At 46.0% G+C, this 27,475-nt stretch overlaps 1 protein-coding gene across 1 annotated transcript in view; it reads left to right on the top strand.

The window, feature by feature from the left end:
- The first annotated feature begins 6,334 nt into the window (after positions 1-6,334).
- TSPAN32 (tetraspanin 32) overlaps positions 6,335-27,475 on the top strand; it is a 31,123-nt gene continuing 9,982 nt past the window's right edge. The window contains exons 1-4 of the mRNA XM_065839576.2: positions 6,335-6,470; positions 8,494-8,608; positions 9,893-9,990; positions 16,767-16,841. Coding sequence (XP_065695648.1) covers positions 6,405-6,470; positions 8,494-8,608; positions 9,893-9,990; positions 16,767-16,841 — 354 coding nt within the window. The 5' untranslated portion in view covers positions 6,335-6,404. The remainder of the gene's footprint in view (positions 6,471-8,493; positions 8,609-9,892; positions 9,991-16,766; positions 16,842-27,475) is intronic.

The following is a 27,475-nucleotide window of genomic DNA, read 5'->3' as shown; positions in this document are numbered from 1 at the left end:
CACACAGGTAGTTGCCAGCAAGGCTCTGCAGCATGATTCAGGTATCAAAGTAAGGATCTGTATCCCCCTGGCTACCTTGAACTGCTCTTGCACTATTCCTAGGGTGTAACTAAGCCAAAAATAGTAATATAAAGAGCCATCAATGGTTTCTAGATGTGACACTGGGGAAGCTTCTTTTTGCCTGTGCGGGGTATTTAGGGAGCAGCAAGGCTCCGTTCTGTTGGAAGATAAATATTTTTCCTGGGGATCAGTTGCAATGGCAGTGGGTTACAGGAGCTATCTCCTCTGCAGCGTCACAGGCACCCGTGTTGAAATCCCTGAAAGCAACAGGAAGGAGCCTGCGAGTGCTTTGTGTGTCTGGAAATCCATCAAGCACTCATCAGGCTTAGCACCCAAATTCAGTGCCTTTTGAGATGTTCCTGGCCATACCATAGACCTGGTGGGAAAACCATGAATAGCCATGTGGCTCCTCTGAAGAGCCTGATCCAGGAGGAGCAGCCCATGGCACGCAGCACAGGTGGGAACGTTTTACCTTGTGGGCTCCTGGGAAGCTCGGGGGAACTGCTTGCACGTGTAAACATGCTTGTGTGTGTGAGCAGCCAGAGGATTGCTCGCTCAGCTCAAGCCACATAGCACTGGCACTTGTCTTCAGCATCTGCAAAGCTGGCTTGGCGAGTGCAGGGGGTTTACCTCGTGCTCTCTAGCAGTAGTGGCTTAGGCAGAAAGGGCGTTACTGCAGTGGAGTAAAATCAATATTCTTTTATTACTCTGTCTTTAATTTCTGATGCAAGGCTTTCTTGCTGGAAGGAGGAAGCTGCTGTCTTTGAAGCTGTTCAAGAGAAAACCTTCTGTATTGAAGAGCCACACTTCAGGGTAATAACTGGATTTTTTTTTTCATATGAAGATAACTACAGGGATTTTTTCAATTAGTAATGCACCATTCAAACACCAATAAATCCAGTCTCAGGGGAGAGCATGAAGCCTCCAGTCCCAGTGATTCCATGCTCAGCTCAGGGACGAACTTGACTTGTCCAAATTTGCATCAGGGCTGCTGACGGCAATGTGTGTTTCCAGCCAGATATGGCTGTTTGGTCTGGGCCTCTGCACAGTATAAAGCAACTGCTTTCTTCACAACACAGATGGTTTTCCAGTAGTCTGAAGGTAGGTACATCTCATACCCTGAGAAATGTAATCTTACTTGAAATCTGTTTATAAAGTTAATGACTATGTAAGATCCAGTAGAACAAGGCATCATTAAATGCTGTCTGTGTTCACAATCAACTTCCTGATTGTAATCTGGGAAGAGAGAGCATCTATGTGCTACCCGACCCCAGAGGGTGGAGAGAAGAAATTCTTCTCTCCTGGCACAGGTAAGGCAAAAGTGAGAGATGCATGGTTGGTGTGGACACCTTGCAGCCTTGCATGGCTTCAGCCAGCAAGGTGCAAAGTGGGCAAACTCTGCTTGGAGAGAGGGTAATTCTGTGGAGAAGGGCCTCCAGGCTCTGATGCTATGTGTTATTTCTTGCATCTGCCAAAGGTGAGGGCAATATGCTGCCACCTGAGTTGGCACTTGTGTCAGTGGAAATGTGGCAGACAAGGTGCTGGGTTGGTCCCGCTGTGACCTGTGCATTACAGGCAGCTGACATGAGCTCCTGGGGTTTTTTGCCAAAACTTGGCTGGACCTCAGTGGAAAGTAGTAGAGGTCCTGTTGTGATAAGGCTCGAGACAGTAAATATCAGAAATTAACATCGAGCGCTAGTCAAGCAGTCCCATTCAGTCTGTCGAGCAGGTGAATCCCTGCTTAGCAGGATGGCTTCTGCTCACACTGGTTTTGCTGGGAGTGCCAGACTTGTGTCTCTAGGTCTATGACCAGCACAGCTGGCTCCTGGGCAGTTATGGTTTGCAATTAGATATCATGTGGGAAAGAAAAATGAATTTAGTTTAAGTAGGGAGGGTGTGCTTTACAGCTATGAGTACAGTTGTTTCGCTTTTGGAGGAGAAATTGTTTGAGTTTATTCTTTGAAGGCAATTTCCTGTCTTCAGCTTATGCTCTTTTCAGACAGTCTTTCTTGGGCTTGATGAACATTTTATAGTAACTCTTCTTTTTTTTTTTGCTCACCTACAATGAATTTCAAAACGCCTGAGAATCACTGGGGGATTTGTGAGACATACTTCAGAAATAATAATAAATAAAAAAGTCCTTTGGAGATTTTATGGTTTCTGTCTGGTTTTGTTTCTTCCAAGGCAGCCTCCAGCCAGCCTTGTTTCCCTGCACAGTGCAGTTGTACGGTGCATCTGAAGCTTGGAAAAGCCCAGCACCTCCGCCTTTTCTCCTCTCCTTCCTTTCTTGAAAAGAGACAGCCCTGGGTTTAAAAGTTGATTTTTAGCTTTGATTGTCTGTATATGCTATATGAATGCTAAACAGCCTTTACAATGAATCCTTGTGATGCACCCGGGAAGGCAGACACGGACTGTGAGGTCTCCCTGGCTTCCCGTCATTCATACAGCTTCAGTGCAGTTTGATACGGGCATATTTTATTTATGAGCAAGCTTTAGGGTGAATACAGCTGTGTCATGGGCAGTAGTAGAGGGACCAAATGGGCTGAGCCAGCGTCACGTGTAAATCTGCCACATTTTGAGCTATTTTCTACCATGGAGGAGAGGTATTTTCCCTAATGGTGGTGTGGGCTGGCAAACGAGGAGGCTCCTGAGAGGCAGCAGGGACCTGCCTGGACACTGGGTGCAGTTTTGCCTCCTGGGGCAAACTCCTCTCCCCAGCCTCCAGCCCATCCTTTCGTGGGAGCATGAGTAGCAGCACCCAAAGCCCACGGGGAGGTTTCTCATACCTGCTGCCCAGCTGGAGTTCAAGCATCTGGGGCTGGGGTACTGCAGTTGCATCGTTCGCGGCTGCGCCAATGGAGCAAGAGCCAGAAAAGTGGACAGCGAGAAAGCACTAGTGTGAATTCAGCCTCTTCTCCTCCATTTATGTTTGGTCTCCTAAGTTCACCCCATGCAGCATTAAAACCTCAAATACCCCAGCTCTTCAAGGATGGCCATCTAACAGTGTCGGCAGCATTTCCCTACAGATCGGAAGAGGGTTGGAGGTTTTTAGCTCTGCAAAAAATATGATCTGGCTTTGTTCCCTTTTTTAATTTAATCCTTTCCTTCTGGACAAGGTGGCAGGTCTTTCTGACACCCACGCAGCTGGGGCTAGAGGAAGAAGGCACCTGGGTTCCCTGGGGTGTTTTCAGCCTTGCTACCCGCTTTCTGTGCTCCAACTCATAACCAAAGATAACAGAGGAAGCTGCAGATGGGAGCTGTGGTCACTTGTGGTTTTTGCACCACTTTTGGGAGTGATAAGTTGTGCTCTTGCAAAAGAGACCAACTGATAAAATCCAGCAGGGTGGGCAAGAGGCTGAGTCTTGCCAGAAAAGCCACACCGCCATCCAGCCCACACCAAGATGGTTCCTCGGGATGCCTCCAGCCCTGCCTCTTGTCCCACTGGCACGGGGCTGGGGGTGCACCCTGCTTCTTGACAGGGCTCCCTGGGCAGAGAGCTGCCAAGGCAGGCATGTGCCAATGACAGGGCATCCAGAGGCAATTTAATGCTGGAGAAAGGAAAGTGTTGTTGAGACCCCCTTTTGATGGCCACAGGTGAGATGAGCACATGTGCTCCCCCAGCAGTCACTTCAGTGGTGCTTTTGCATGTGCCAAATGTGCCTCCTTCAGGCAGGGCCCAGCCTCATAATGCCCCAGGTCTACTAATGCTCCTACTATTGACTTTAATTTGGGGGGAGGGAGGAACTAGTTTTGCTCTTTATTATTTTTTTTTATAGAAATTCACATACGTTCTGCTCTGAACAAAAATCTTCCAAGCTGTACCTCTATGGGATAAAGAATTAGATGAAGGAAAGAGAAACAGCTGAAAATGCCTCCACCCCCAAATCCAGCGCAGCACCAGAGCAGGTAGTTGAGGGAGTAGGCACAAAGGCAGAGCACCAAGAACCAGAGGTGGGAGAAGCATCTGAAGCATCAGAGGACATGGACAAACTACCCAGGGAACAGGCATTCACAACCAAAACAGAGAAAACATCTGTTTAAACCCATGCGTTTAAGGTACAGACCTGCTCTGAGAGCTTGGTGAGGCAGTGAAAGTGTCTGTTTTTATGGTTCAAGACAAAAGGAGGTAGAGCATCTTTTGTGGAGAGACTAGGGAGCACTTCCAGGGGATACAGATGGTGATTTTTTGACCTTTCAGGTGATTCTGCACTGAGCTGCGAGGCTCCTGCAACAGTCAGAGGAGATCTTTGGGGAACGGGGAAGGGAACTGCCCATTTATTCCCTTCAGAAAGCCCACTTAAGAAATCCAGGACTTGGGGAAGGGTTTCTTTTGGCCTGTGGGGACCTCTAGTGTGAGATCTGGCTTTGCACAAGTCTCTGGTAGCGAGCATTTAGGGGTGAGGAAGGAAACTGGGGTCTAGGGGAAAGTAAAACTGGGCTGCATGGTTTTTCCCATGTCCCTTCCAGTGGAACAAGCTCCAGGTGTGCCCACCGTGTGCACCATGCTGGGCCTTCGCTTCCAGCTTGCCACTGCTGTTGGTCAGGTTTCTGTAGCTGGTTTTATACACAAAGCTGTGCTTCACACCTTCTTGTCACCCAGATTTAACCTGTAACTCCACCTATGGACCAAACCTGCGGCCTTTATATCCGTGCTCTCATGGTGGTCATTCCTCTTGAAAATGCAGGTGACAACACACCTGTTTGTCCCCTAGCGCCAGAAGAAAGGACGGGTGCTAACATCTCTGTGTTTGGACGCAGTCCTGACTCCACCACAGTGTTTTATAAGGCATTTTCCCCACCTGGCACATGGCAGTGACCATGTGGACATGGTCATCTTGCAGCTGTGATCCTGTCCCCTGGGGGTCTGTGCTACTGCAGATGGTGTCTGGTTCCTGCTCCTGGACGTGCGTGGCTGGCCATCAGCTGCCTCCACAGCCTGCTGCCCTCTCTCTGTAGTCCTCTCCTCACTGCTCTCCTTCCCTGCTGTCCATCTGCAGGTCTTTCTCAGGTGGTTTCCAGCTGGTGGCTGGAGTAGGAAGCTCTCTGTGTGCACGTGGATACATCAGTGTCTCCTAAGGGACATCAGGGATCCCCACCAGGGCAGGAACCCGTAAGTCATGGGCAACACCTCTTTTTGGAAACGGCTGTGGCAGCTCTCATTGGTGTCTCAGGAGGTTGCAAACAAGATGTTTTGCAAGAAAGCTTGCAAGAAGGCTAGTGATGTAGTCAGAAAATCATGACATGCTTTTTCCTGTGCAACTCACTTTCTGTTGCTTCTATTTGCTCTACAAAATGCATGTTCCTTTTTTCACTCCTCTCCTCTTTCTTCTATGTTATTTTCCTGTAGCTACAGTTACCGATGTGGGATGGTTCTCCCTTTTCCCCCCCTTTCTTTGCCACCTGGGGGGAGTGCAGCTATTTTCTGTTATTCTGTTTCACCTCTTTTCCACCAGTCTAGCTCCAAAATTAGGGATGATGAAGGCACTCAGTCATTCAATCTCCCTTTAGACAGATTGTTCTTGAGGCTTCTTTGTGATTTACTTTAGGGAAATATGCATCCAGCGGGCAGCTGGTTTTGAAAACCAGAAGTCACCTGAGTCTTCTGCAGCTGTGGGCTGATGGAGTCTTCACTGCTGGGATAGGGGAAAAGAGAGAGTCAAAACGTCCGTGGACAGCATGGACCTCCTGAGCAGGGGGTTATGTTTACATATAGCCATTTTCCTGAATAAAATACTACCAAAGGGATTTTTTTTCCCTCATCTGCAAATAAAAGTTTTAATAGAGTGTCACCAAAGGTTATTATCATGTAGTAGTTTTTAAATGGGGAAGGAAGACTGTTATGCAGATTTGTTTGAGGGTTTTAATGTCTTCTTTAAACAACAGGTTCTTTTTTTCTAAATAACATTTTCCTAAACTTTTTCCCAATGTACTATTTATGCAGATTAAAAAAAATGTATAGCTAGTGACAATGTTCATTAAACAAAACTATATCCCAGTAAAAGCAAAAACCAGGGTATTTTGATACTGAACCTTGACTGAACAGTTTCAAAAGCTTTTTTAAGGAGCTTTGCTCCAAACTCCATGAAAGGCTGTTTTTCTCTATGCCTCTCCTCCTTTCTCAGTTTTCTGCATGTTGGAGCTGATGGCAGCTCACAGGGAGCGCAGGCAGAGGCAGCTGCTCTGAGGAGGATTTAATAAGCAGGCAGGAGGAGGTGCATTGGCACGTGGTGGGGACTACACTTCCCGAGAGGCCCCGCTGTGGCCATGCCTCCCTTTGGTGGAAACACAGGCTTTATCAAGAGCTGGAGGGACCAACTGACAGCTCTCACTGGGGACAAGCAGCCATGGGGCCGAGGTGTGGGATGAGGACCACCAAGTGCCAGCTGCTGGCAACCAGCCTCTGTGTCATGGTGAGCAGGCGGGTTTGGGGGGATCTCTGCAGAATTGGGGTGAACTGTTGCCTTTCCCACACCCGCTCAGAGAGGGCTGGTGTTTCCCACGTTCTGTTTTTTGCGGGTGGAGGGCAAGCAAAGCCAACTGCCTGAGTTATCGTTGCACCCTGCGTGGTTATCGCCGGCCGCCAGCATTGCCCCCCCTCCGCTGATAGACTTCTAGTTTCTCGGGGCTGTCACACCGCTGCAGCTCTTTCACAACCCGGCGGCTGTCTCGAAGCAGAAAGGAAAGGTTGCTGCTGGCAGAATGGGTGGTTTTCAGAAAAAAAATGTTACTTGCTTCTGTCTCCTTGGAGCAAAAGAGGGAGGATGGAGCTGCTGCAGCCACACTTGTTGCTAGGAGAGTGGTCAACTGCAGGTGGGATCAGTGAGGATACGAAGTGTGTATGTTTATGGAAGTGTATTCGTGAGACCTGTGGATCCACACTGCAAAGTGAAAGTGATTCTAGAGATCCTTTTCAGCAGCTCCTGAAGCAAATTGAAGGGGAGCTTCTTGACATCTGCTGTTAGAGCTGATGGGAAATGGTGGAAACCTGGGAATGCTCCTCCTGGACATTTTCAAGTTTTATGTGCTTGTTGCTTTTGTACTTCATCAATACTTGAGAGCTTAAAGTAATAATAATAATAATCTGTATTTAGTTCAAAGATAAATGGTGGCTTGGAAAGAGTATCATTAAAAGGTAATGCCTTTTTTTTTGCCACATGGAATTTATAGTTTGTCCAAATTTCAACATTTCAGGACCACTGGCTGTAGTGGTGTTCCAAATAGCAGAGTATGTCATTTTGAGAAAATCAAAGCAGGTTTGCTACCAAAGGTGTTCAGAGGAGATGCTAAGGCACAGCTGCTGTGGATGTCAAGAATCACATTTTTGCTGTTGGGAGGATTTTAGACTTGTGTTTCTCGGCTATCTGAGTTCACCGGTGTTGCACTTAGCATATTGCTGAGTGTGGATTGAGATACGCAGTAACGCACAGAATGAAGGATCAGTAGGTGCCACAAATTATGTTATTTATAAGCAGAAAATTCTATGGTTTGGATGCATTTAGCCTCTGAAACTATAATTCTCCAGCAACAGCTGTTAGTCTGCTCTAGAAGAAAATGTGAGAATTATGTTGATGCTGGACTGTCACATTTGATGCAGGGATAGCTGCTTTGTATTTCCGTATTGTAAAGGCACAAAATTATGAAACCTTATCTTAGGAGCTAGGAGTGGCCTCACATCTTGTATTTTCCAGGTTCATTACAGTATAGTTGTAGTTATTTTTAACTGTCCTGCTGTTGGTGCCTCTGTCCCAGCTCTGCCACTGGTCATGCCACAGGGAGTCCTGCCCTAGAGCCAGATGCCATCAGAGATGCTCCCTCTCCATCACCTGGACTTGCTCTTGGCAACATAGAGGGTAACGTGCTGCTAGTCACCCCATGCCTTAGGCATACCAGTGCTCTCGGGGATGAGACAGAAACACACACAGCCCAGTGCATGCTGCAGAGACAGAAATAAACACAGATTACTTAGAGTAGTGCAAGACTCAGCTCAGCAGGCAATGGGACTAGCATTGCAAAGATCAAAGCAGAGAACACCATCCCTGACTGAAACCGCTGTTGAAGCTGTCAGCCCTCAGAACTGCACGTACATACTCTGTAGAGCGGGTTGGGACAGCACAGGCGTGCTGTAAGAGCATCGATCCTCCGGATTTTCTTCACGTGGTTGGAATTTCATCCACAGACACTGGCCAAGAGACCATGGGCTGCGTGGTGTAACATGCACACATTATGCAAGGGAGAAATAGAGCTTTAGTATGTTTAAGTGTCCGGCGTTAGTCCTTTTATGTAAATTTAGTGGTACATACAGTGGTCTTCAAATGATCAGACTGTCCGCATCTGTGTGGGGCTTGGGAGTATCCATCTACACATCAAAGCTTTGTGTGCGCTCAGCAGGAGCTGCTGCCTTGTCAATCCCTTCCCAATAACTGTATTTTCCAGCTGCTGGGGTTGTCCATTGCCACGCTGAGCACAGTCACCCACTATGGACTCCATTTCACCCTCATCAGCAATATCTCGCTGGAGAGCAACTCCTACAGGTTCATCCACTACGCAGGTATGTTGCAGTCACATCCCAGTGAGTCTTTCGGTGAACCCAGGAGCTGCAAAGTTCCCCAGAGCAGTCGAAGGAAGTGCAGAGGCATCACAGAGGATGCACCAGGGCTAATGCAATCCCACAGACACTTTTTTCTGTATCAGACCTGCTCACCTGGAACTGAAGGATGCTGTGGGAGCACAGGGTATGCAGGTTCTTCTGTGTTCACTCCTGTCCCTCTGTTCACTCTCTCCCCATCCTTCCCTGGTGCTGCATTGAAGGCTCAGCAGGACCTCAAAGTTGAACCTAAAGGTGTGGTGGGACTGGAAGGGCCCTGGGAGCACAGGGAGAAGGACTGTTACAGGAGTTGAAGCAGAGTGTAGAAAATTGAGGCTTGGAGGAGAAAAGCATAGAAACACCTATTTTTGGAGGAAATGTGGGGGTTTTCCCCTACACAAGGGAGAAATATAAACTGAATCTTGGGTACAAGTTTAGAGCAAAGTGATGAGAACAACTCAGATGCTAAAATATTCTACTTGCCTCTGCTGCTTCTTCCAAGATATAATCCTGGCTTAAACATGCTCATACCCTCTCTAGATCCTGGTTCTCAATTTCAGTTTAACAAGGCAGGTGTAAAGACTACGTTAGCCCAAAGCTGAAGTACAGCCCTTGCCCTTTCCTACACACATCAGGGATTATACAGATTGGCACTTAATCCACCCTTGCCAACTCTTCCAGTCACCCGTCTCCAGCAATGCTTCCACTTGCTTTGCTTGCAAGTGTTAACCCTGCACGGTTAGCCCTGAGTGAGGGTTGCAAAGCCCTTTGCAGTGGCTGTGGCCCCCGAACCCTGCCCTGGGGTACCGATTCTGACCCTGCCTTAGCCAAAAGGAAACCGGAGGGCAAGTGTTGCACCAGATTAGGGGCACACAAAGTCCTGATAGGGGCCATGGGACAGCTGCTGCATGTCAGCACCCCTCATTTGGGAGGATCCTTATCTGAGTGCCAAAACGATTGACAGCTTGTGGTCTGTTGGGTGGACTGTCAGCCTTTTAGGGTGCTTTGCTCGGCTGGAGCTGTGTGAACCACTCAGAGGTTTACCACCCTGCCAGACAAGAAAGTATATACACATGGGGGGTAAATTATAAATTATAAAACATTTTGAGTTCTGCAACCTGGTCCTCTTGGACCAGCTCCCAAACTGCACTTTTTGGCCCCTCTCTGGGCAAAAGTAGCAGACCAGGCCTTTGTTAGCCCTGAAGTCTTGGTGTCTGACAGCAGCTCCCATGTCCAACTTCCTTCCAGCTTTCTACTTTGGCATCTGCCTCAGCATGACCCTGATCCTCGCAGCCCTGCTGAGCTCTGCTGCCACGGTGCGGGAATCGCAATGCCTCACCGCCATGGTGCGTATCTGGAGGGGCTACCTGGGAGGGGCTTTTTGTAACCTTGGGCTGATACCCTTGAAATGTGGTGCTGGGGCCTGGTTTGCCTTCTGTCCAGGAGTATGCACGCCTGGGGAAGGACATCCTGTTGCTGAACGCTGTGCTGCAAAGGGACATTTTTGTAACAGGCATGACTCTGCAGATCTGCTCCAGCTGAGGATTGCATCCTTCTGCGCCTTGTTTCTTTTGCCAAGGAGCTGTGTATGCAGCTTTTGGAGTAGGGTCAAAGGGAGGTGCTTATCTGCCAAAGAGATAGCAGTGATGAGGATTCCCAGCATATTTTTTCTCATCAAGCCAACACATGGTTTGTGTGGGGAAGCGTTAGTGCAATTTTGGGTCCCACATTGTTCCTCTGACTTGTGACAGCAGAGTTAGCCCCCATCATCCCTCTTCAATGCAAACATCCACTGCAGTGGTGGTGCAGGACATACAAAACAGGGCAGCAGGCACAGGGGCTTTGAGCTGGAACCTCTGTTTCATCCCCAAAAAGAAGGTGGAGGGGTACCACAAGAGGTGAAATGCTACCTTTCTTCTCTCCATCATCCACAGTGTGTTTGGGCTTGGACCGTGCCAGCATTGGTAAAGAGGACTGTGAGCTCTGCTCCATTTAAAACCACAGCCTGCACATAAGGCTGTCTGAAGTGAGCAGCTTCCAGCCTCGGGGCTGGAGGGATGAGTGGAAAATGCTGCTCGCTGCATGTTTGCCTGTGTTGTGTGAAGGGCAGTAGTTAACAGGTAGGTTGTTGTGCATGAAGCTGTGCTTAATACAAAATCATTGCATTGCTGTCATACATAAACTAGTTTTCAAGAGATATATGTAATCTTTGTAATAGGGGAAAATGATAATGATGGTGGAACTGAGAAGCAGACACCTTTAAAACTTAGTGTAAAGCAGCTACTGAACTTCATGTTTTCACCTTCTCGATACACAGTCTTCTTCTCTCTGGGATGCTCAAGGCAGCCTTAGTGACATGTTTCCCATGCATACTGCTAGCAGAGTATGCATAGTTCCCATCTCTTTTGCTGAAGTATTCTTTAATATGTGCCTGCAATTACCACACCTAAAACAACAGATGGGCTAGGGAAGATTGTCAAGGCTGCCTGAAAACAAGCTCCTCTGTGATGTTTATTTGGTCGCCTTACTCTGTGTGCAGCATGGTCAGTGACATGCCACTAGGTAAAAGAAATTGTTTAAATTATAGCTGTTTCCTGAATGGATAGCTGAAGAAAAACATATCCTGTGCAGTCCAGCATTGCTGTCCTCCTCTGAGAGCCACTTGATGATGCTCTCCTTTCTTCTTGCTGTGGAGGTGAGGACAAGCAGGTGCTTTCCTTCAGCCCCCCATAGACTCCCCTAGCCTGGCTGGTTTGGTGTAACGGCCAGGCTCTGGCCACCACATAAACCCTTCACTGGCAGAAACCCCGAACTAGCCATTTACTTTTCTCTGTGGCTCCTAGGGCATTCTGTTCACTTTGCTTTAACATTCACAGCTTGGGACCTCTGGGGGAGATGGCCGCCTTCATTTTGTGTCTCTGGTGTTACCATTCAACTAAACACACGATACCATTTCCTTGTGGGAAGAGGAGGAAGGGTGCAAGGTGTCTACCGCATGGCTGTGGCAATGAGATATCCAGCCCACTCTGCTCTCAGCAGGGGATAACGGGATGCCGTTTGGTTACCTTGAAGCTTCGTTTTCACCGCTTCCGGCAGCATGGGAGGGCGTGTGGAGGTGCAGGGCGGGATGCAAGGGGCTGCAGGACGCAAGGGGAGAGGGGCAGCTCGCACCCGAGCGAGGGGCCGGTTCCGCGGGGCCGGCCGGCACGGCTGATCCTCCGCCGCTGGAGGGAGATGTGGGCCCGCCGAGCTTCCCGCTCCCGGCCCGCCGAGCTCCCCGCTCCCGGGCCCGCCGGGCCGAGGCACTCGACACCGGGAGTTGCAGGGGAAATGCCCTGGGTAAGGGAGCAGCCAGCATCGCCATTGCAGGGGGTTGGAGGGTGGCATGTCCCCAAGCCGTCAGAAATTAACGGGAGGCCCTGGGAAATACCCAAGAGCTGGTCACCAGCAATCTTACTCTCTGGTCCTCCTTGTTCAAGCAGCTCATCAGCATCTTAAATCACCTAGGGAAGCTTTGCTTATTCCTCCAAATTGCCCTCCCTGTTCTATCAGTATCTTACAGCAAGGGCCAGCCCACTGCTTGTTTTCCCACCAGTTCCTTCCCTAAACTCACATGTAATCTCTGATCTGCAAGCAAGCAAAGCAGGCAGGGAGACCCAGCCCCTGATGGCTGCGGTGAGATATAATAACAGGCCCCTGTAAGGCTCTGGAACTTGGTGTTGCGTCCTGTCCTGCTGATCCCCACTGGGCTGCAGCTGGCAGAAGTGTTCAGCCCCCCCAGCTTGTAGCTTTTTTTTCTGCCTGTTAATAGAGAGGATTTTTCACCTTCTCCTGCTATTGATTTTAAAGAACTCCTCCTCCCCTGCAGAGCATGTGTCTTGTTTAGAAGACCGTTTAATTCACTCTTTAATCAAAGAGGAAAGACACCAGAGCATTGGTGCTTGACATCTGTGGCTGTATAGGAAACCCAGCCACACTTGAGGGATGTAGCTAATCCACCACAATGCCACTTGGTAAACCAGCTGCCCTGGGGAAATGCTAGTGAGGATGCAGACAGGCTTAGAGGAGCATTGCCCTGATCACTGAGCTGTTGAGTGGATTCCGCCTCCTTTTTGTGCCTCAGTTTCCCAACTGACTTTTTTTTTCTTGTCTATGTAAATTACAAGCGTTCACCTTGCCTGTCTATCTGGAGGCTTGTGTGCATACAGAGGAGGGTCCTCAGTCTTGACAGGCCTTACTGATGCTGTTCTAATGATGGTAATGGGTGCACAGTGGCTAGAAACCAGAACAGGCCAAACTGGTTGAAGCACACATATCTCAGGAGTTCACATTGTAGCTGTGTTAGCAGCATCACCACACCAGATAGGTGCCACTGTGCATCCACTGACACTTGCTAGGAAGCTGTTTTCTAGAGAGTAACTGAGAACTTAAGGATTAAAAAAAAAAAAAAAAAAAAAAAAAAGTTTTGAAATCTTGGACTGTTATCCCCAAAGCTCCTCCTACACAGGGAGAGTAGTGGCAGGTTTATTGACTGTCCTTCAGTTCTGGCAAACCCTGCTTTTTGGTGATCCATGGTCCATCCTGCATTCAGTCCTGAATGTAAACATCCTGCAGCTCTCATGGTCCCTGAAGGCCATGTTGCTATTGAAGGGGAGGAGAAGGAAAGAAAACTGCAGTTTTTCTAGTACTGCTTGAACAAAGGAAAGACTCTGGCTTCAGTGAGGTTTAAGGCATCCTGTGCTGATATCTGGTCAGATGGAGAGAGGGGAGGGAAAAAAAAATTATGAACATGCCAACGAGACTATCCCAGCTGAAATTCTTACACCTGAACTTTCTAGCCTAAAAATCTCTTGTCTAGAGGAAAATTTGTGTCCAGGTTGGAGTAGCTGTTCCAAGCACTAGTTCCAAACAATTTCTGCACTTAAAAAGCCTCAATGAGTGCCCAATATAGCCCAGTTTTTCATGGAGAGTGATGTGCCAGTAGGGCCAGCACACAGGCTGTTTGCTTTACAGTTTCCAGGTGTATCATTGTAGACAAACATGTAAAGGGTCCTTAATAACACAGTAGTGCACTTCAGCATCTTACTTTTGCAATTTATCTGTTTCCTGTGCTCTCCCTTGTGGTGCAGCGCTCCCATGCAAGGCATCTGTGCTCTTCGGGAAGCAGGCATGGGCAGAGCTGATGTACAGCTGGAGCCAAGAACTGGTTCCTCCTTCGGACTGAGGTCTCTCGCTCATGTTTGTTATGTGGAAAGGCAAAAACGTCATGTTCTTTCAGATGAACTGGGTCAGGGAGGGAGGGATGCAACCTGATGGATGCAATCTGAAACTAGCTCCCCACTTCTCCACCCCTGGGCTGTGAAGTCGATAGGGAACTGGCCCTTGTAGTGGCCACAGCAGCACCAAAAAGCAGCTGGAGCTGAGCAGGGAACAGATCGGTTCCCTCTGTGGGCGTTTAGGGGTTTGGCAGAGCTGCCAAGCTCAGTCTGAGCTAGAGGATCCCTCCCTCTTCCACGGCAGACCCCCGTAACCAAAGGGGAAGCACCAGAAATGTGATTTAAAAGATACACCTGCCAACAGACAAGATGCTGCTTCTGCAAATTCTGCCAAGTCTCTCGAAGACAAATTGTCCCTTGCAGCAAGGATGGAAACAAGGTCATTCATTAAAAAGTAATTGATGTCTGGCTGGTGACAGCCCTCTGCGGGGCTGATGTGGTTGCAAAGGGAGCAGGCAGCAGCTCCGGACGGCTCCAAGGAGCTCCAGGGGTCTGGGAGATGGTGAACCAGCCTCAACCCTTCCACATTTCATATGCAAACTATGGGTTGCTTTTTTCTTTTTCTTCCAAGTGTCTTATAATGTAATTAGAAAGTTGCTCTTCCAAAGGCCTTTTGTCTGGGAAGGGAAAAAGTAGCGTATAATTCATTTATAAGATGTTCTTGGAGCCATGTAGTTGCTCCACACCAGCTGGATGGAGGGGGAGCTTCCCAAGGGGCTGCTTCTTGGTATTCCCAGGGAAGCCAGACAGAAAAAAAGGGAGAGCTGATGCTGGAGGTGAAGGACTGAGATGTGGGGTGGAGCTGAGGAAGGGAAGATGAGAAGGATTTTAATCTGCTGGGGTTGTAAGTGCTGGAGCTGATGTGGGAGGGAAGGGAGAGCACAAAGGGAGAAACGGAGGTGGTGCCACTGGCATGCTGCTATTCTCACTCTCCAGGTTCATGGTGGATCCTCTCAATTAAAGCCTTGCTGTAATGATGTGCAGAAGAGCTTTCATACTGCTATCAGTGCTGGTTTTTTTCATCTGCCATTATTTTATCTTTTTTTCTTGTCTTTAAGCTTGATTTTGGTGAAAATGTTGACTTTGTTTGGGGGGGGAAGTTGTTGGAGGAGGTGCAAAATGCAAGGTCTGGTCCTAGTGAGGAGCAACCTGAAATGCCTGTGTAACTTCACCTCTCCCCAGTTCAATTTATGCTGTACCTGCAGGGGCTGAACCACCCACCCCAGCTGGGTTTGGGCTTGGTCTTTCTATGCTTTGGTCCATAGCAACTCACTCTCTGTGCTCTTCCCCATCTTTGCTACTTGTATATCCCTTGTCACATCAGCATTTGATCGGACTTTCTTCTCCTTTAGAGTCCCAATTCTCCTGTTATCCTATTTCAGCTCCTGGCAAGGCAGCAAGTGATCTCACTACCTATGTGGCCAGGCAGCTGTCAAAAAAAATGAAAGGAGAGAGCAAACATATGTAATTTAAGGTTTTTCACAAAAGCCGTACCAGGGTGTTCCTCAGCATCTGATGCAGAGCCTGAAACAAGGCAGCCCTAAAAGAGTGGGGGAAGCAGGCAGCAGATGGACAAGAACCAGCAAAAGGCAGTTTGTTGGCACGTTCACATTTATTTCCAGCATTTAAAGTAACACATTTTCCTTTCTTGCTGTATATGGAGGTGTTTGGGGCTTTTTTTTGTTTTCAAACCATGCTTTTTTAAGCAGATTTTTTTTTGTGAAGCAGAATTGGTAGCAGCAATGCTATTCTTCCTCTCCTTAAGCTTAAATTTGGTAAACTTTCCTGAAAGATTTAATCTTTTTTTTTAAGTGATTTCGGTTATATCATATTATTAAAACACTCATAGAAAAAAAAAATAGAAACAAAAATAAGCTTCAGTCAGTTGGGTAATCTTCCCCTGCTACATAATTTTGTGTTGAAAGAGGGACAGTTGCATGGAAAAATTTGTAACGGCATTAATTTTCCACTGGTACTTATTCATCATCTTTTGCCATTCCAAGACTGAGCTGTGGATTCATATTTGATGAGCCCATTTGGCTTTCAAACATTTTAGAGGCGCTTTTTTTCTTCCTTTTTTAGTTTTGTTGGTGTTGTTTTAATGTGAACAAGATCCTTTGGTCCAGCTGTCACAACAGGCAAGAGCTGTTTACATCAGGGTTTTTTTTTTTGGATCAGGTTTGTTCAAATAGAGAGACAACACATTTAACTTCCAGCTCTGCAAGCCTAGGGAAGAAGGCAAAAGTCAAGCCTTCTCTTGCATTGTTGCCATTATTGTTTAAACATTTCAGGGTCAGTTGCTGGCCTTAATTATATTTCTGATGACCTTTTGTCTAACTGGGTTGGTGCTGAATTAAGGAAGGCAGCTTTGTCATCCAGCTGCCACCTTGCTCTCAGGGTCCAGCTCCTTTTCCAGAGCAGATTGTTCTTCATGCCAGTTATTCACTTCTTTATGGACTGTTCATGTGGATTTTCCCCTATTTGAAATGGATAGCTTAGTTTTAAACATGGGGAATTGAACCCTGTGAGTAAGGAGGTGCTATTCTGGGGCACAGTCCTGCTACAGAAGAGGAGCATACTGTAAATATATTTTTCTCTCTATTTTTTTTTTCCAAGAGGAACAGTCAAGTGTAATTAGAGGGCTCCTTTTGGTGAATCACATCATTATCTATCTTACTTCTTTTAAGGAAGCAGCATTATGAGGGATACTAAAAGAAGGGGCTAATTAGCTTTAACTTTAACTAAACTTGCTCAAACAAGCATATTAAATGTGTCCCAACAGCATTTTCAAATGGGTATTTTCTCCCCATACTGTAATTGATGGTACTTTTCCCCTTTATCCTCAGGGATTTTTCTGTTTTGCTCTGGCCTTCTGCGGATTGATCCCAGCTGCCTGCTGGAGATACATGCACAGCACGGAGGTAAGCATTGGCTGCTAGGAAATACCACCAGCATCTTGTCAGATGGAGATATTTTTGTAGCAATGATTTCTCCCATAAAAGGGACATCTGGTGGTAATAAAGCCGTCCATGTCGAGGTCTATCAGATGCACGCTCTGTCGCATCTGTCCTTTGCAAGAACAGGGCCGCCTTCATCGGCTGCCTCTCCAATGGGGTTGTCTGAAGGGAGAAGCCATGGAAACCCTCACACAGGGCAAACACTTTGTCCTGAAGGCAAAACAAAATGCAACTCTCATTTTAATTAGCTTTGGGATTTTATTTTGCAGAGGATGTTCGTTTTACTTGAGATGCTTGACTTTTGAAAAGTCATTTCCACCCAGCTCTGGTTCCTGCTAACATCAATTAGGAGCCTTTATTCTAAGGCTGTGGCAGGTTGTGACTGTTCACGTTGTCTCTGGCAATGGCCAGGATAAACACCCAGGGGGTATGTTTATTAACCAGCAGCAGTGGTACAGTAAAAACACTAGTGTGAAAATTGTGGTTTGGGTCACTGTCATGCTGGACCAGAAAGAGAACTCTGTCTGAGGTCAAATTTGCCAGAAAGCTGGGGTTTTAGTTGTTAACCCAGAGCTTTCTGGTGGTGTGGTAGATGGTGTTGGAAATGCAAAGTGCTTGGGAAACTGAGTCAAGGCATGCAGAGCTCCTGAGGGACAGCCCTGTGCATCACAGTGGGTACCCTTACCCTGGGGCTGGGGTGTCCCTGGGGCTATGGTACCAGGCTGCTGGGGAAAGCAGAAATTGAAATTAATTTTTAGCAGCCTAAAGAGGATTATAATTTTTTTAACCCTTTCCTAGTCTGATATAATTTGCTTTTTGTATATTTATTTCTCTTCTCATTCAGAGGAATTTGTTGCTGCTTGGTCTTAATTCCCCTGCATTTAAATAAATAAATACATAAATAAATAAATAAAAATTAAGAGACTCAGGCATTTTGAAAGCAGAACATAGATACTTTGGGCAAGTATCCAAATGATCTAACAGTAATTCAGATAAGCATTTAGGATTTGATAGACATTTCATGCAGCGCGTTGGTCCCTGTCTCCATTTTGTTCCTCCCCAGCCACAGGCATGTTCGCAATGTTCTGGCCAGCGATAAGGATATGGGTGATATGAAACGTGCCAGTGGATTAGGGTCATGTTGATGCTGCCAGCTCATCTCTTTAGGGCTACAGATGTTGTGGAGGACTGAAGACCAGTGTATCAGGAAAAGAGGAGTAGAAGACATTTCGTTCTGTGCTGGAGGAGCACAACTCCATCAAAACCCTGGAGACTCAATGCATGCTAGAACTGCAGGAATGGCACTTTTTGGGGACAAGAAGCCCCGTCCCGTAATGGTTCAGTGTCCCGTGCAAAAACTAAAATCCAGTCCTTCTGGAAGCAGAAGCCTGAAGGGCAATATCAAGGCTAAGGGGAGGGGTAAGGTTCCTGCTTCTTCAGAAAGTTTGCCCAGAGCTAACCAGTGGCCACAATAGTTGAAAATCCTGTGAAATATGCAGGTAGCTACGCTGGATCAGACCAAAGGTACCCACTCCCAGACAGGCACACCCGCTGTTTGCCAAGCTAGGAGCATAAACACCCAGCGAGCACAAAGCAATGCTTTTTCAGGTGCCAACAGCTTGAGGCGTGGGTGCCTGCTGGTGGCACCTGCTTGTGCCTTTGCCTTTGACGCTCTCAGTGGATTTTTCCTCCATGAATTTGCCCAGCTGCTTTGCAAACATCAGGGTGAGTGCTGAATACACAGCAACATCTTTTATCTCGACACTTACTTGGCTGAAGTGGATTCAGAGCTGAGATACTCACGAAAAAGAGTCTTGCCACAGCCTCTGTATATGGTTTCATTGGTTTCAGGCAAAACATACTAACAATTTAATACGGAAATATTTCTGTGACCAACACAGGAGAGAGACCCCAAGCACAGTTTCCTCCTTCTGCAGAAGTTTGTAATGAGAGATTGAAACAAAAGTTGTGTTACTGAAGGAGAAATAGCACCAGAAAATCTGTTGGTCTTGTGAAATTGCATTATCCAAAGAGACTATTTAGTTATTCTTTTTACTCCACAAAGGTAGAGAAAGGTATAAAAAGGTCATAAGAGAAAGTTGTATATTAAGTTAATACCAGGATGTGCCATTCAGCAAAATATTTTGCTGAAAATACTTAGAGGGGAATGACTTTCTCTATGTATGTCTTAATCACTACACCTGGTTTTACTTCAAATTATTATCCTGGTTTTTTGCTTTGAGTGCCCTACCCACAAAGGCACCCATGTGTTGTGGTTAGCTTCAGTAGTTTTTGGGTTTCTTTAGGCAAAACACTTTCTACTAGGCAAAATGAGGGGGTTTTGTAAAATGTTTACTTGTTGGGCAAAGAAAAACAGCAGCATTTCTGACAACAGAAAAATTAAAATACCATTAGAGATCTTCTTTGGTTCCTCTGCTTCCTAAAATGCAAAGAGAAACAGGGGATTATAAATGAGGAAATATTTAGTTAGGGTTAGGAGAGTCACTTACAAAACATACGGAAATTCAGTGTTGCTTGAAAGCTAACCTGTCTCACCAGTGAGAGAAATGCAGATGTGAGAGAGAGAAATGCAGATGAGGGAGAAATGCAGATGTGACTGCCCCTCCAGGACAGAGAGACAGTGCTGTGGTACAGAAAACCGAGCGGAGCAGGGGGAAGACTCCTGAAGTGCCATTATAGAGCAGTTTGTTTGTCTGTCTTTCTCAAAATAAAGAGGAAAATTAAAGCAGGTATCCTCCCCAGCCTACTGCGTGTTGGTTTCGCCAGAAAGAGTTAACTGTAGTAATACAGGGAAAAAGATAAAACTCAGCTAAATTGGCAGGTGTCTTGTAAGCCTGATGGGATGTACACAGTTACCAAGAAAGGGAGAGAATTTGAGGACATAAAACTAAATATGGATGAACACGCCCATTGCAGGTGCCTCTGGAAGCACTGAGGGGCTACTACCCTCATGTACATGGCTAAACCAAAAATTGGCGTTTCTCCCATGCAAAATAGGTTGACTTTCCCATGAAAAGCCAGGCAGAAGATCAGCGTGTTCCATTTGGAAATGCCAGGTGGGAGCTGGCATCAGTAGAGTCATGCTCTCCGTCCCCACGGGTGAGGTGCCGAATGCTGCAGCGCACAGTGGAGCCCTCGCTCCCTCTGCACCCCAGGGGTGGGAGGTCCCTTCTGCACCCAACCACAGCAGATGCTCTCAGGGGTTTACTCCTCTTGATTAAATTAAATATATATATACATATAAAATTTTTTAAAAAGCTGAATTTCTTTCATAAAGCAGACCCCCCTTACAGAAAATCAGCTAAAACAGAAAAGCCCTATATTCAGTTGAAAACTTGTTTTGAATGTTGTTTTCAAGAGGCAGTAGATAGAAATGTCATTTGAACATGATGAAAGCAAGATGCCCTTTTTGCCTTTGTGATATTTCAGAGCCCTGTTCATAGTACCTCTTAAGGAGAAGCTACACAGGACAGGAGAAAAATAAGTTATTTGTAAATATTTGATATTCTCAGACCTGGGCACTATAAACAAAATGTGAATCTTCTCATTTCCCATTCTTTTCTGGTTTTGAGACCTTCTGTAGTTCCTTAACCAATTCTTTCAGACAGATGCCATGTGTTTTAATTTCAAGTTACCTGCATCCCAAACAGACTCAGGGTCACTACAGTCTTTATTCTTAAAATAACATCTACTGTACATGCAAAAATCATGAATCTGAGATTTATCATGCTTTATCCTAAAAGGGTAGATTTATTATGTTTTACCTTCCGTTCAGCACCATAATCATTCTGCTATATTGAATGGGTTTTGAGAGGTCTAGGCCTCCTTCATATTGCCTTCTGAGGCTGGTTTGCATCCATGTGCATTGAAATACTTTTAGCAAGGAACTAATAACCTACCCATTCCCAAAATCTGGTTGCTTGGTAGGTTCTGCAGAGAAAATGGTGTACAAAATGGGGAAGAACAAATAAATCAGAGTAGCATCCAAGATCCTCTACCTGTCTTGCCAGCACGTGTAATGCAGCCTTTCTGTTAGGGTCTTCTCCTGGTTTACAAAAACTTTGCCTTTCAGCCAACAGCACCAACATAAAGGGTGCTGCTGTGACCTGGAGAGGTGTCAAAACTTTTCTGGGCAAGTCAGCTGCTCAGAGGAAAATCTGAAATTAAAATAATTGTAATCTGGAGGTTGTTGAAGTAACTTTTCTCCTGCTAGCTATATTGCTGAGCCATTCATATGTCAGTATTTTCTATCTTGGCTTGTTGCTGAGCCCCATCATGTTCTTAAAGCCACGGCTCCAGAAACAGCCCAGCCCAGCCTCCAAGGCCCTGTGAAACTCCGGTGTGCTTTACTGGCTGGCACAAATCACTTGAGAGAATCAATCCCTTTCCACTTCTGACCCAGTGCAGACAAGGGTCTCCATGAGGGTAAGGACCACATTTGGTTGCCTTCCTTATGGGCCATCGGGCCAAAATATGGTCTTGGTGAGAGATGTGGTCTCAGTAGGAAGGTGTCACAAACCTGTCTGAGGACCAACAGTGGTGATGCAATCAAAACAAATGAGAGATCGACATACAATGGAGGGCAGGGAGAATAACCTCTACACAAGCACCTTTGATGGAACAGCTTTGGTAACCACAGAAATGTTGAGGTTTTCAGCTGGTTTTCAGCCACATTGGGAAGACTTGGTTCCTGAATCCAAAGAGCTGAGTCTTGTTTTCCAAAGTTATTTTTATGGCAGGTCCTTTCCCACAAACCACTGCCTGTTTAGGGGAGGTCTCTTAGTCATTTCCAGCACGGCCCAATGCAGCTGGGACATGGGATGTGGAGAAGGATGTAGGAGAGACTTATGCCACATCTGGCACAGCTGGTGCAGGAGGCTGCTGCTGCTTCCTCCTCCTCCCCAGCTTTCCTTCTCTCCTCACACATTAACCACTGCTTTATAAACTTGGAGGAAAGGGTAGCTTTGCATCTGTGGTATAGAAGATTTTTGGTATCTGTGCTAGCCAACACAGAAATAGGTTTGGGGGTTCATTCTGGGCCTTGTTGTGACAGAGGCCAGAAGAGATTCAGTGTCATGTCATCTTCTGCTGTTCCTCTTCTCTGCAGCAGCTTAGAAGATCCTGTGATCTGGCCCTATAAGCTGGTCAGGATGGCAGGGTGAAATGACAAAAATAAAATTGCTGCAACATGGAAGGAATTTTGCAACAAAACGAGCTTTTTAATTACAGATATTGTTTCGCAGGTAAACGTTAGCTTAAAACCAATGAAGTTGTGATTTCCCAACTTAGGCAAAGATTTGAAACTAAGCACTGGTGCAAATAGTTGCCTGTACTTCTGGTATGAAGGCCCAGTTTCCCACATCCTGTAGATGAAGGTGTCACTTGGATTTGCACTGGCTGCAATGATATGGTGATCTCTTAGTCTTCAGCTGGTCTCTCAAGTTGCTGGGTGATTTCAAACGCAGGTTCCACCAGGGGCTTTTGGCTCCACGTGCACAGAAAGGCATTAGCCTTCACGTTACACTACATAATACTCAGAGAATAAATGTGAGGATTTAGCTTTTTATGGGATGGGGAACACAAACAACCCGTGCACACTCTGTTCTCCTGCAGTCTTGCTCTGCTTGAAACTTCCTCCTTTGTAAATGAGCAAGGTGGCATCATGGGATGTGGTGATTTGCTAACAGAGCCTAGGGTGCAAAGCTGGGATTGACAGTTGCAACTGTTAAATAACAAGCATGGCTACACCTGGAGCCTGATCCTAAAAAGAGCAGCTTCTTTATTCTTCCCTGCATATGGGATCAGTGCTGGTCTTCTGTTTGTGGCTGTTCCTTCTAACCAGCACTTTTGCAAAGTCAGGCACAGCATTGTCTGGGTTGCCAGGGAAAAAAATCCTGGTTTTGTGTGCTCAAAGCCAGTATGTGCATGTGCATTACTTGTTTCTGCAGGTATGCGAGGAGTGACCCAGTGCTTCCCAGGTAATTTCTTAAATGGGACTGTAGAGGTCCTTCCAGCAGCAAACCCGGTCTGTGGTTTTTTCAGTGTGTATTTGTTTCTGTCACTCATGCTAGCAGTGTGTGTTGGGACAAACTCTTACCAGGTGCAGTCCATCTCATCTGAAGGCCATGTTTAAAGGCAGGCTTAAGTCCTAGAGATTTCACTTGGACTTTAACACAAGCTGAAGGTGTGTTCAGGTACTTTCTGAAACCAGACCCAAAGCATACAGGTAGCTTCCTTTTGTTTTCTGGTTCAGTGGGGCTGGATTGGGATTGTAGCCACTCATGGGGGTCTTTCAAGAAGCATTTTCAAAAAGCAGTGATTTGTCTTCCAAAACACTGTGAATAATGTGATGTCCTCCTTGTTCTTGCTGTTATTCTGCCAGGCACAATCACTTGAAAATAAGCACCAAGCTTTTCCCAGTCTCTGAACTCTATGGGAAAACCAAAAAAAAAAGGGAGAAAACCCTCCCCCTTCCTTAGTGCTTTTAAATATTGTGACTCTTTCCTAGTATTTATGTTCTCATCATGCAATAACAGCCTGCTCCGCCCAGTGAGACTCTGGTCCCCTTTGTCTGATGTGCCGCACAGGCATTTGTACACATGGGTTTTATAATTTACCACTGCCCTGGCACTGAACCTGTGCAGCCCCGGTTCTGCTGCTTTCCGTGGCAGAGCATTAGCTGGATCTCCTGTCTCCAGCAGTGTCATCTGAAGCCACTCAGATGGTCACTGTCACCGTGGCATATCCAACCTTCACATGGCTGCAGGATGCTCATCACGGCAGGACAGCCACCGCCAGCTCCGAGGTGACAGTGCTGCCCTGGAGCTAGTTCTATTGCTGATACAAGCCTTTTTAAGCGAAAATGGTGTTCAATGTTTTTCCAATACTTTTCTGTTAGGAAACAGTCTTGCCTGGCACTGGTTTCAAGGACTGCATGTGAGAAAAGGGGTTTAGTTGGTTGGTTGGGGTTTTGTTTTTGTTTGCTTAAAAAAGCACACCCCTAAACCCTCAAGAGGACCTTGATACACTGAAGCTGGTGTCACTCACAACTTTGTGAGGCTTTGCTTTTCCTGAAATTTTTGTTCCACTATGGTTTTTGCTCTGTCTCCTTCTGTGTATTCCCTCAGTGATGGAACAAAAGATGGTCAGAGGTTGTCTGGTCCTTTTCTGATACCAGAAAGTGCAGGGAAGTGCATTTTCTTTTGATATATATATATATATAGAGAGAGAGAGAAATGTAAAATCTGTATCTAGATATCGGAAATAAAAGGTGAAAACCATTTAGCTAAAAGCCTCATCTGGTTCTTCTCGCATCAGCAGGCTTCAGTGACCACCAGCAGTCAGAGGGGAGCTGCCATCTTCTTATCTTGTGCAGTTTTTAACATGGGGGCTCAAAGGCCGCTCTGGTTTGCAGCGCTGGCCAGATTTCTGCAGCTGGGATTAATCTGCTTCAGGGAGGCTGGAGGGGAGCTGACGTGCTATTGAGGAAATACAAAGCTGTAGCAAATTGTAATGACTGTGTTAGATACAACAATGAAAGCCCAGTCGAGCATGGAACAGGGGGACCCCATCTTACCATGTGCTCGAGCCACGTGGTGGGAGTTACTCTGAAACCTGGCTTAAAGCACTCAGAGTAGTTTTCCCTCCTCTGTTTCACTGCAATTGCATCATTGCTTTATCCAAACCAAGCAATTCTCCTTTGTGACATGCGGTGAACACGTGTATCTCTGCACACCAGAGAGGAAAGGCGAGACAGAGATAGTGAAATGCAGAAGTGTTTGTCTTACTGAGCAAGGAAGGATTTCGAGTTGGTCAACCACTTTATTCCAGTTTCACATCTTAACTGACTAACTTGCAGTTCATAGCTAAGTGAGGGGGTCTGTGGTAGCTGCTGCTGAAGGGATATTTCTGAGTGATGGTAGTGAGTACACCCCTCTTGGCCACACTGAAAGAACATGAAGTGCTGAGGTTGCAGTTTCTTCTGAGGCTGCAGCACATGTGCTGGGCTTGGTACCTCAAAGACCCAGAGAGCCACAGGAGAGGAGGATCCTCCTTCTGGTTGCCATGCTTGCCTTCCTCCTCTGCTGTGTCAAGAGTTTTCCTGTTAAGCAGAAAGGAGAAATACGGATTGGTCTTCAAAGCAATCCTGACAGCTCCTTTCACAGTGTTCTCCTTGAGCTCCAGCTGTTCAGAGACATTTTGGGACAGTGACTCTTGCAAAGATGGCTCACTGATTAGGCCTCAGACTGTTCTTGGTACAAGTCTACATTAGTTTTTCAACATAGATTGAAGCAACTAGCTCAGGTTGCCTGAGCATGGGTATTCCCTGGCAGTGGGAGGGAAATTCATTGACAATTCTGGCTTGCAAAGGGATCAGGAACTAAAGAATGACCTCCCTGTCTGATCCTTCTGTTCCAAATCCAGTTACAGGAAAAAAATTATCCTTGATCAATAACTTAAGTCAGTTTTCCTCTTGAAGGAGGTAAGACTGAAATTTGCTTTAGTTTCTAATAGCCAAGGGCAAGGATGCTAATGGCTAAGAGTCAGTGCCTTCCTGCAGTCATAAATTCTGCTTCTTGGGGGATAAAGGATATAGAGGATGATAAACAATCTCAAAATTCCTTCTTTCTTTTACTTTAAGTGAAAAATGCTACTCTATTGAGTCAGCTGGAGTCAGCTACATCAATCTCTGTGGTGATTTTTCCATTCGTTGTATCCAATAAGCCATCAATATCATCCCTAAATAAATGTTCCATTAAGAAATGCAGACAGAAACGGGAGGCAGCAATTATTTGACTAATTTAGAGTTGGAACATTTCACCCAGCATCTTCCAGGAAAAGAAAGACTGTAAGGTGTGACCTCCATATCACTTAACTTGGAGATTTTTCTTAAGCCAAAGCCCAGCTGACACTTCATCTTCAGCTCTTGGGGTTTTTTTTACTGACAAGCACCACAGGCACAGTCTCCTTCCAAGGGAAAGCTTCATCCAGGCATACTCCTCCAGCAATGGGTCACAGAGTATCACTAGGAACAGGAAAATCCACTTTGACCATAATGATGCTAATGTCTGGGGGGAGTGTAAGACCTTTCAAAAAGAAGCCCAGACAGACTTCCTCTTCTCCAGCTGTACGGTCCATTATGTGCTAACTACTGTCTGAGTTAAGCGATGGGGCACAGCTGTGGTTTTCTTAAAGCATGTTATTAACACTATCAGCATAACCACTCAAACTCAAAAGGCATCCTGTTGCTTAACCATGAGAGAAAGCACCCTCATTTTTTTTTTTCCTCCAACACCTGGTGTAAGAAACAGAAAAATAAAATTATTTTGAGGCAATGGACTGAAAGTTGCCTGTGAGTGGAGTGTGTGGTGTCAATCTGCTGAACAGGGCACAAAACAGTGCTGCAGTCTAGCCCTTCCCTGTGTTAGGTCCCAGATCAAAGGAAAATATAGGGATTATGTACATCTGCTAGGTCATATAATGTTGAAAATAAGGACAGGTCATGAAACCACCTGGTGGCTTTGTCTCATGCTTTCAAGTTTTATTTTTTACATCATTAGACATGCATCAGTTAGCATGCCATTTTGGGCTGGATAGATGCTGCCATGTGTGACCAGTGCTTCAGAGCTTGGCTGCAGCTCTAAGTATAAACATAACCCCGTTCCAGGCAGAAAAGTTGCTAAGATTATGATCTTTCAGTGTGATCTTTCTTGCTCTTCCATGTCTCCTTGTTAAACTAGACCTATCGTATGTTTTGTGGCACGATTGCCTGCACAGAAGCAAACGCAGTGATAAATACTGAGATTTATTATTTTGTACTGACCTTTGAAATATTTAAATGAGAAAGCTCTCTGCAGTAATCTTTGAAAGCAGATCACCACATTGTGTGAAGACAGTAATTTTCCCTCTCCAAAATCAAATGATCTGAGAAAAAATCAGAAAGATTATGTGGAGGAACTACAGTCAATTCACTCTTTAAAAAATGGTTTTATAGTTTGATATTCTCTTACCAAGATTTGAATAGCATATTCAGATAATAGCTGGATATAAATGCTAGATAGAAATGCTGAGAATGATTAATCAGCAAATTGTACTCTTAGGCTTGCCCAGACATGCATTCTAAAAGGAAATTATTGCTATAAAACATTTTACGCTTAATTGTTTGTGCTTTCAGTTCTTGGAGACTGCTTGACAAAATTATAAAAATCAGTAAATAACTGAGAAGCCAGCTCACAAATGAGCTCAGAAAGAGAGTGTAATTGAAGTAATCTTTAGTAGTTATTATGTACCTGGAGATTACCCTCATCATCGTCACCATCAATCTAGGTGAGCTGGCCATGATATAGTCACCATTCATGGTTTCTTCCCTTATTGTTTCCAACAGTTGGAATAATCTTCTGCCATAGCTTTGTAATGGCAATCTTGTTCCTTCCATTCTTTCCTTGCCACTCCTTGCCTTCAAACAGCCTTAGGTGCAATGGTCAATGTCATTGTACAGTACCTAAAATAATGAGGAATGTGCGAATGTGCACCACTGCATCAGGCCAGACCTGTCCTGGTCAAATCAATCCTCTTGT

Source organism: Patagioenas fasciata, chromosome 5, assembly GCF_037038585.1.
Source record: "Patagioenas fasciata isolate bPatFas1 chromosome 5, bPatFas1.hap1, whole genome shotgun sequence".
In the NCBI taxonomy this organism is placed as follows: Eukaryota; Metazoa; Chordata; class Aves; order Columbiformes; family Columbidae; genus Patagioenas; species Patagioenas fasciata.
Note: the sequence above shows the minus strand (reverse complement) of the source record. Positions and strands in the feature narration are given on the sequence as shown.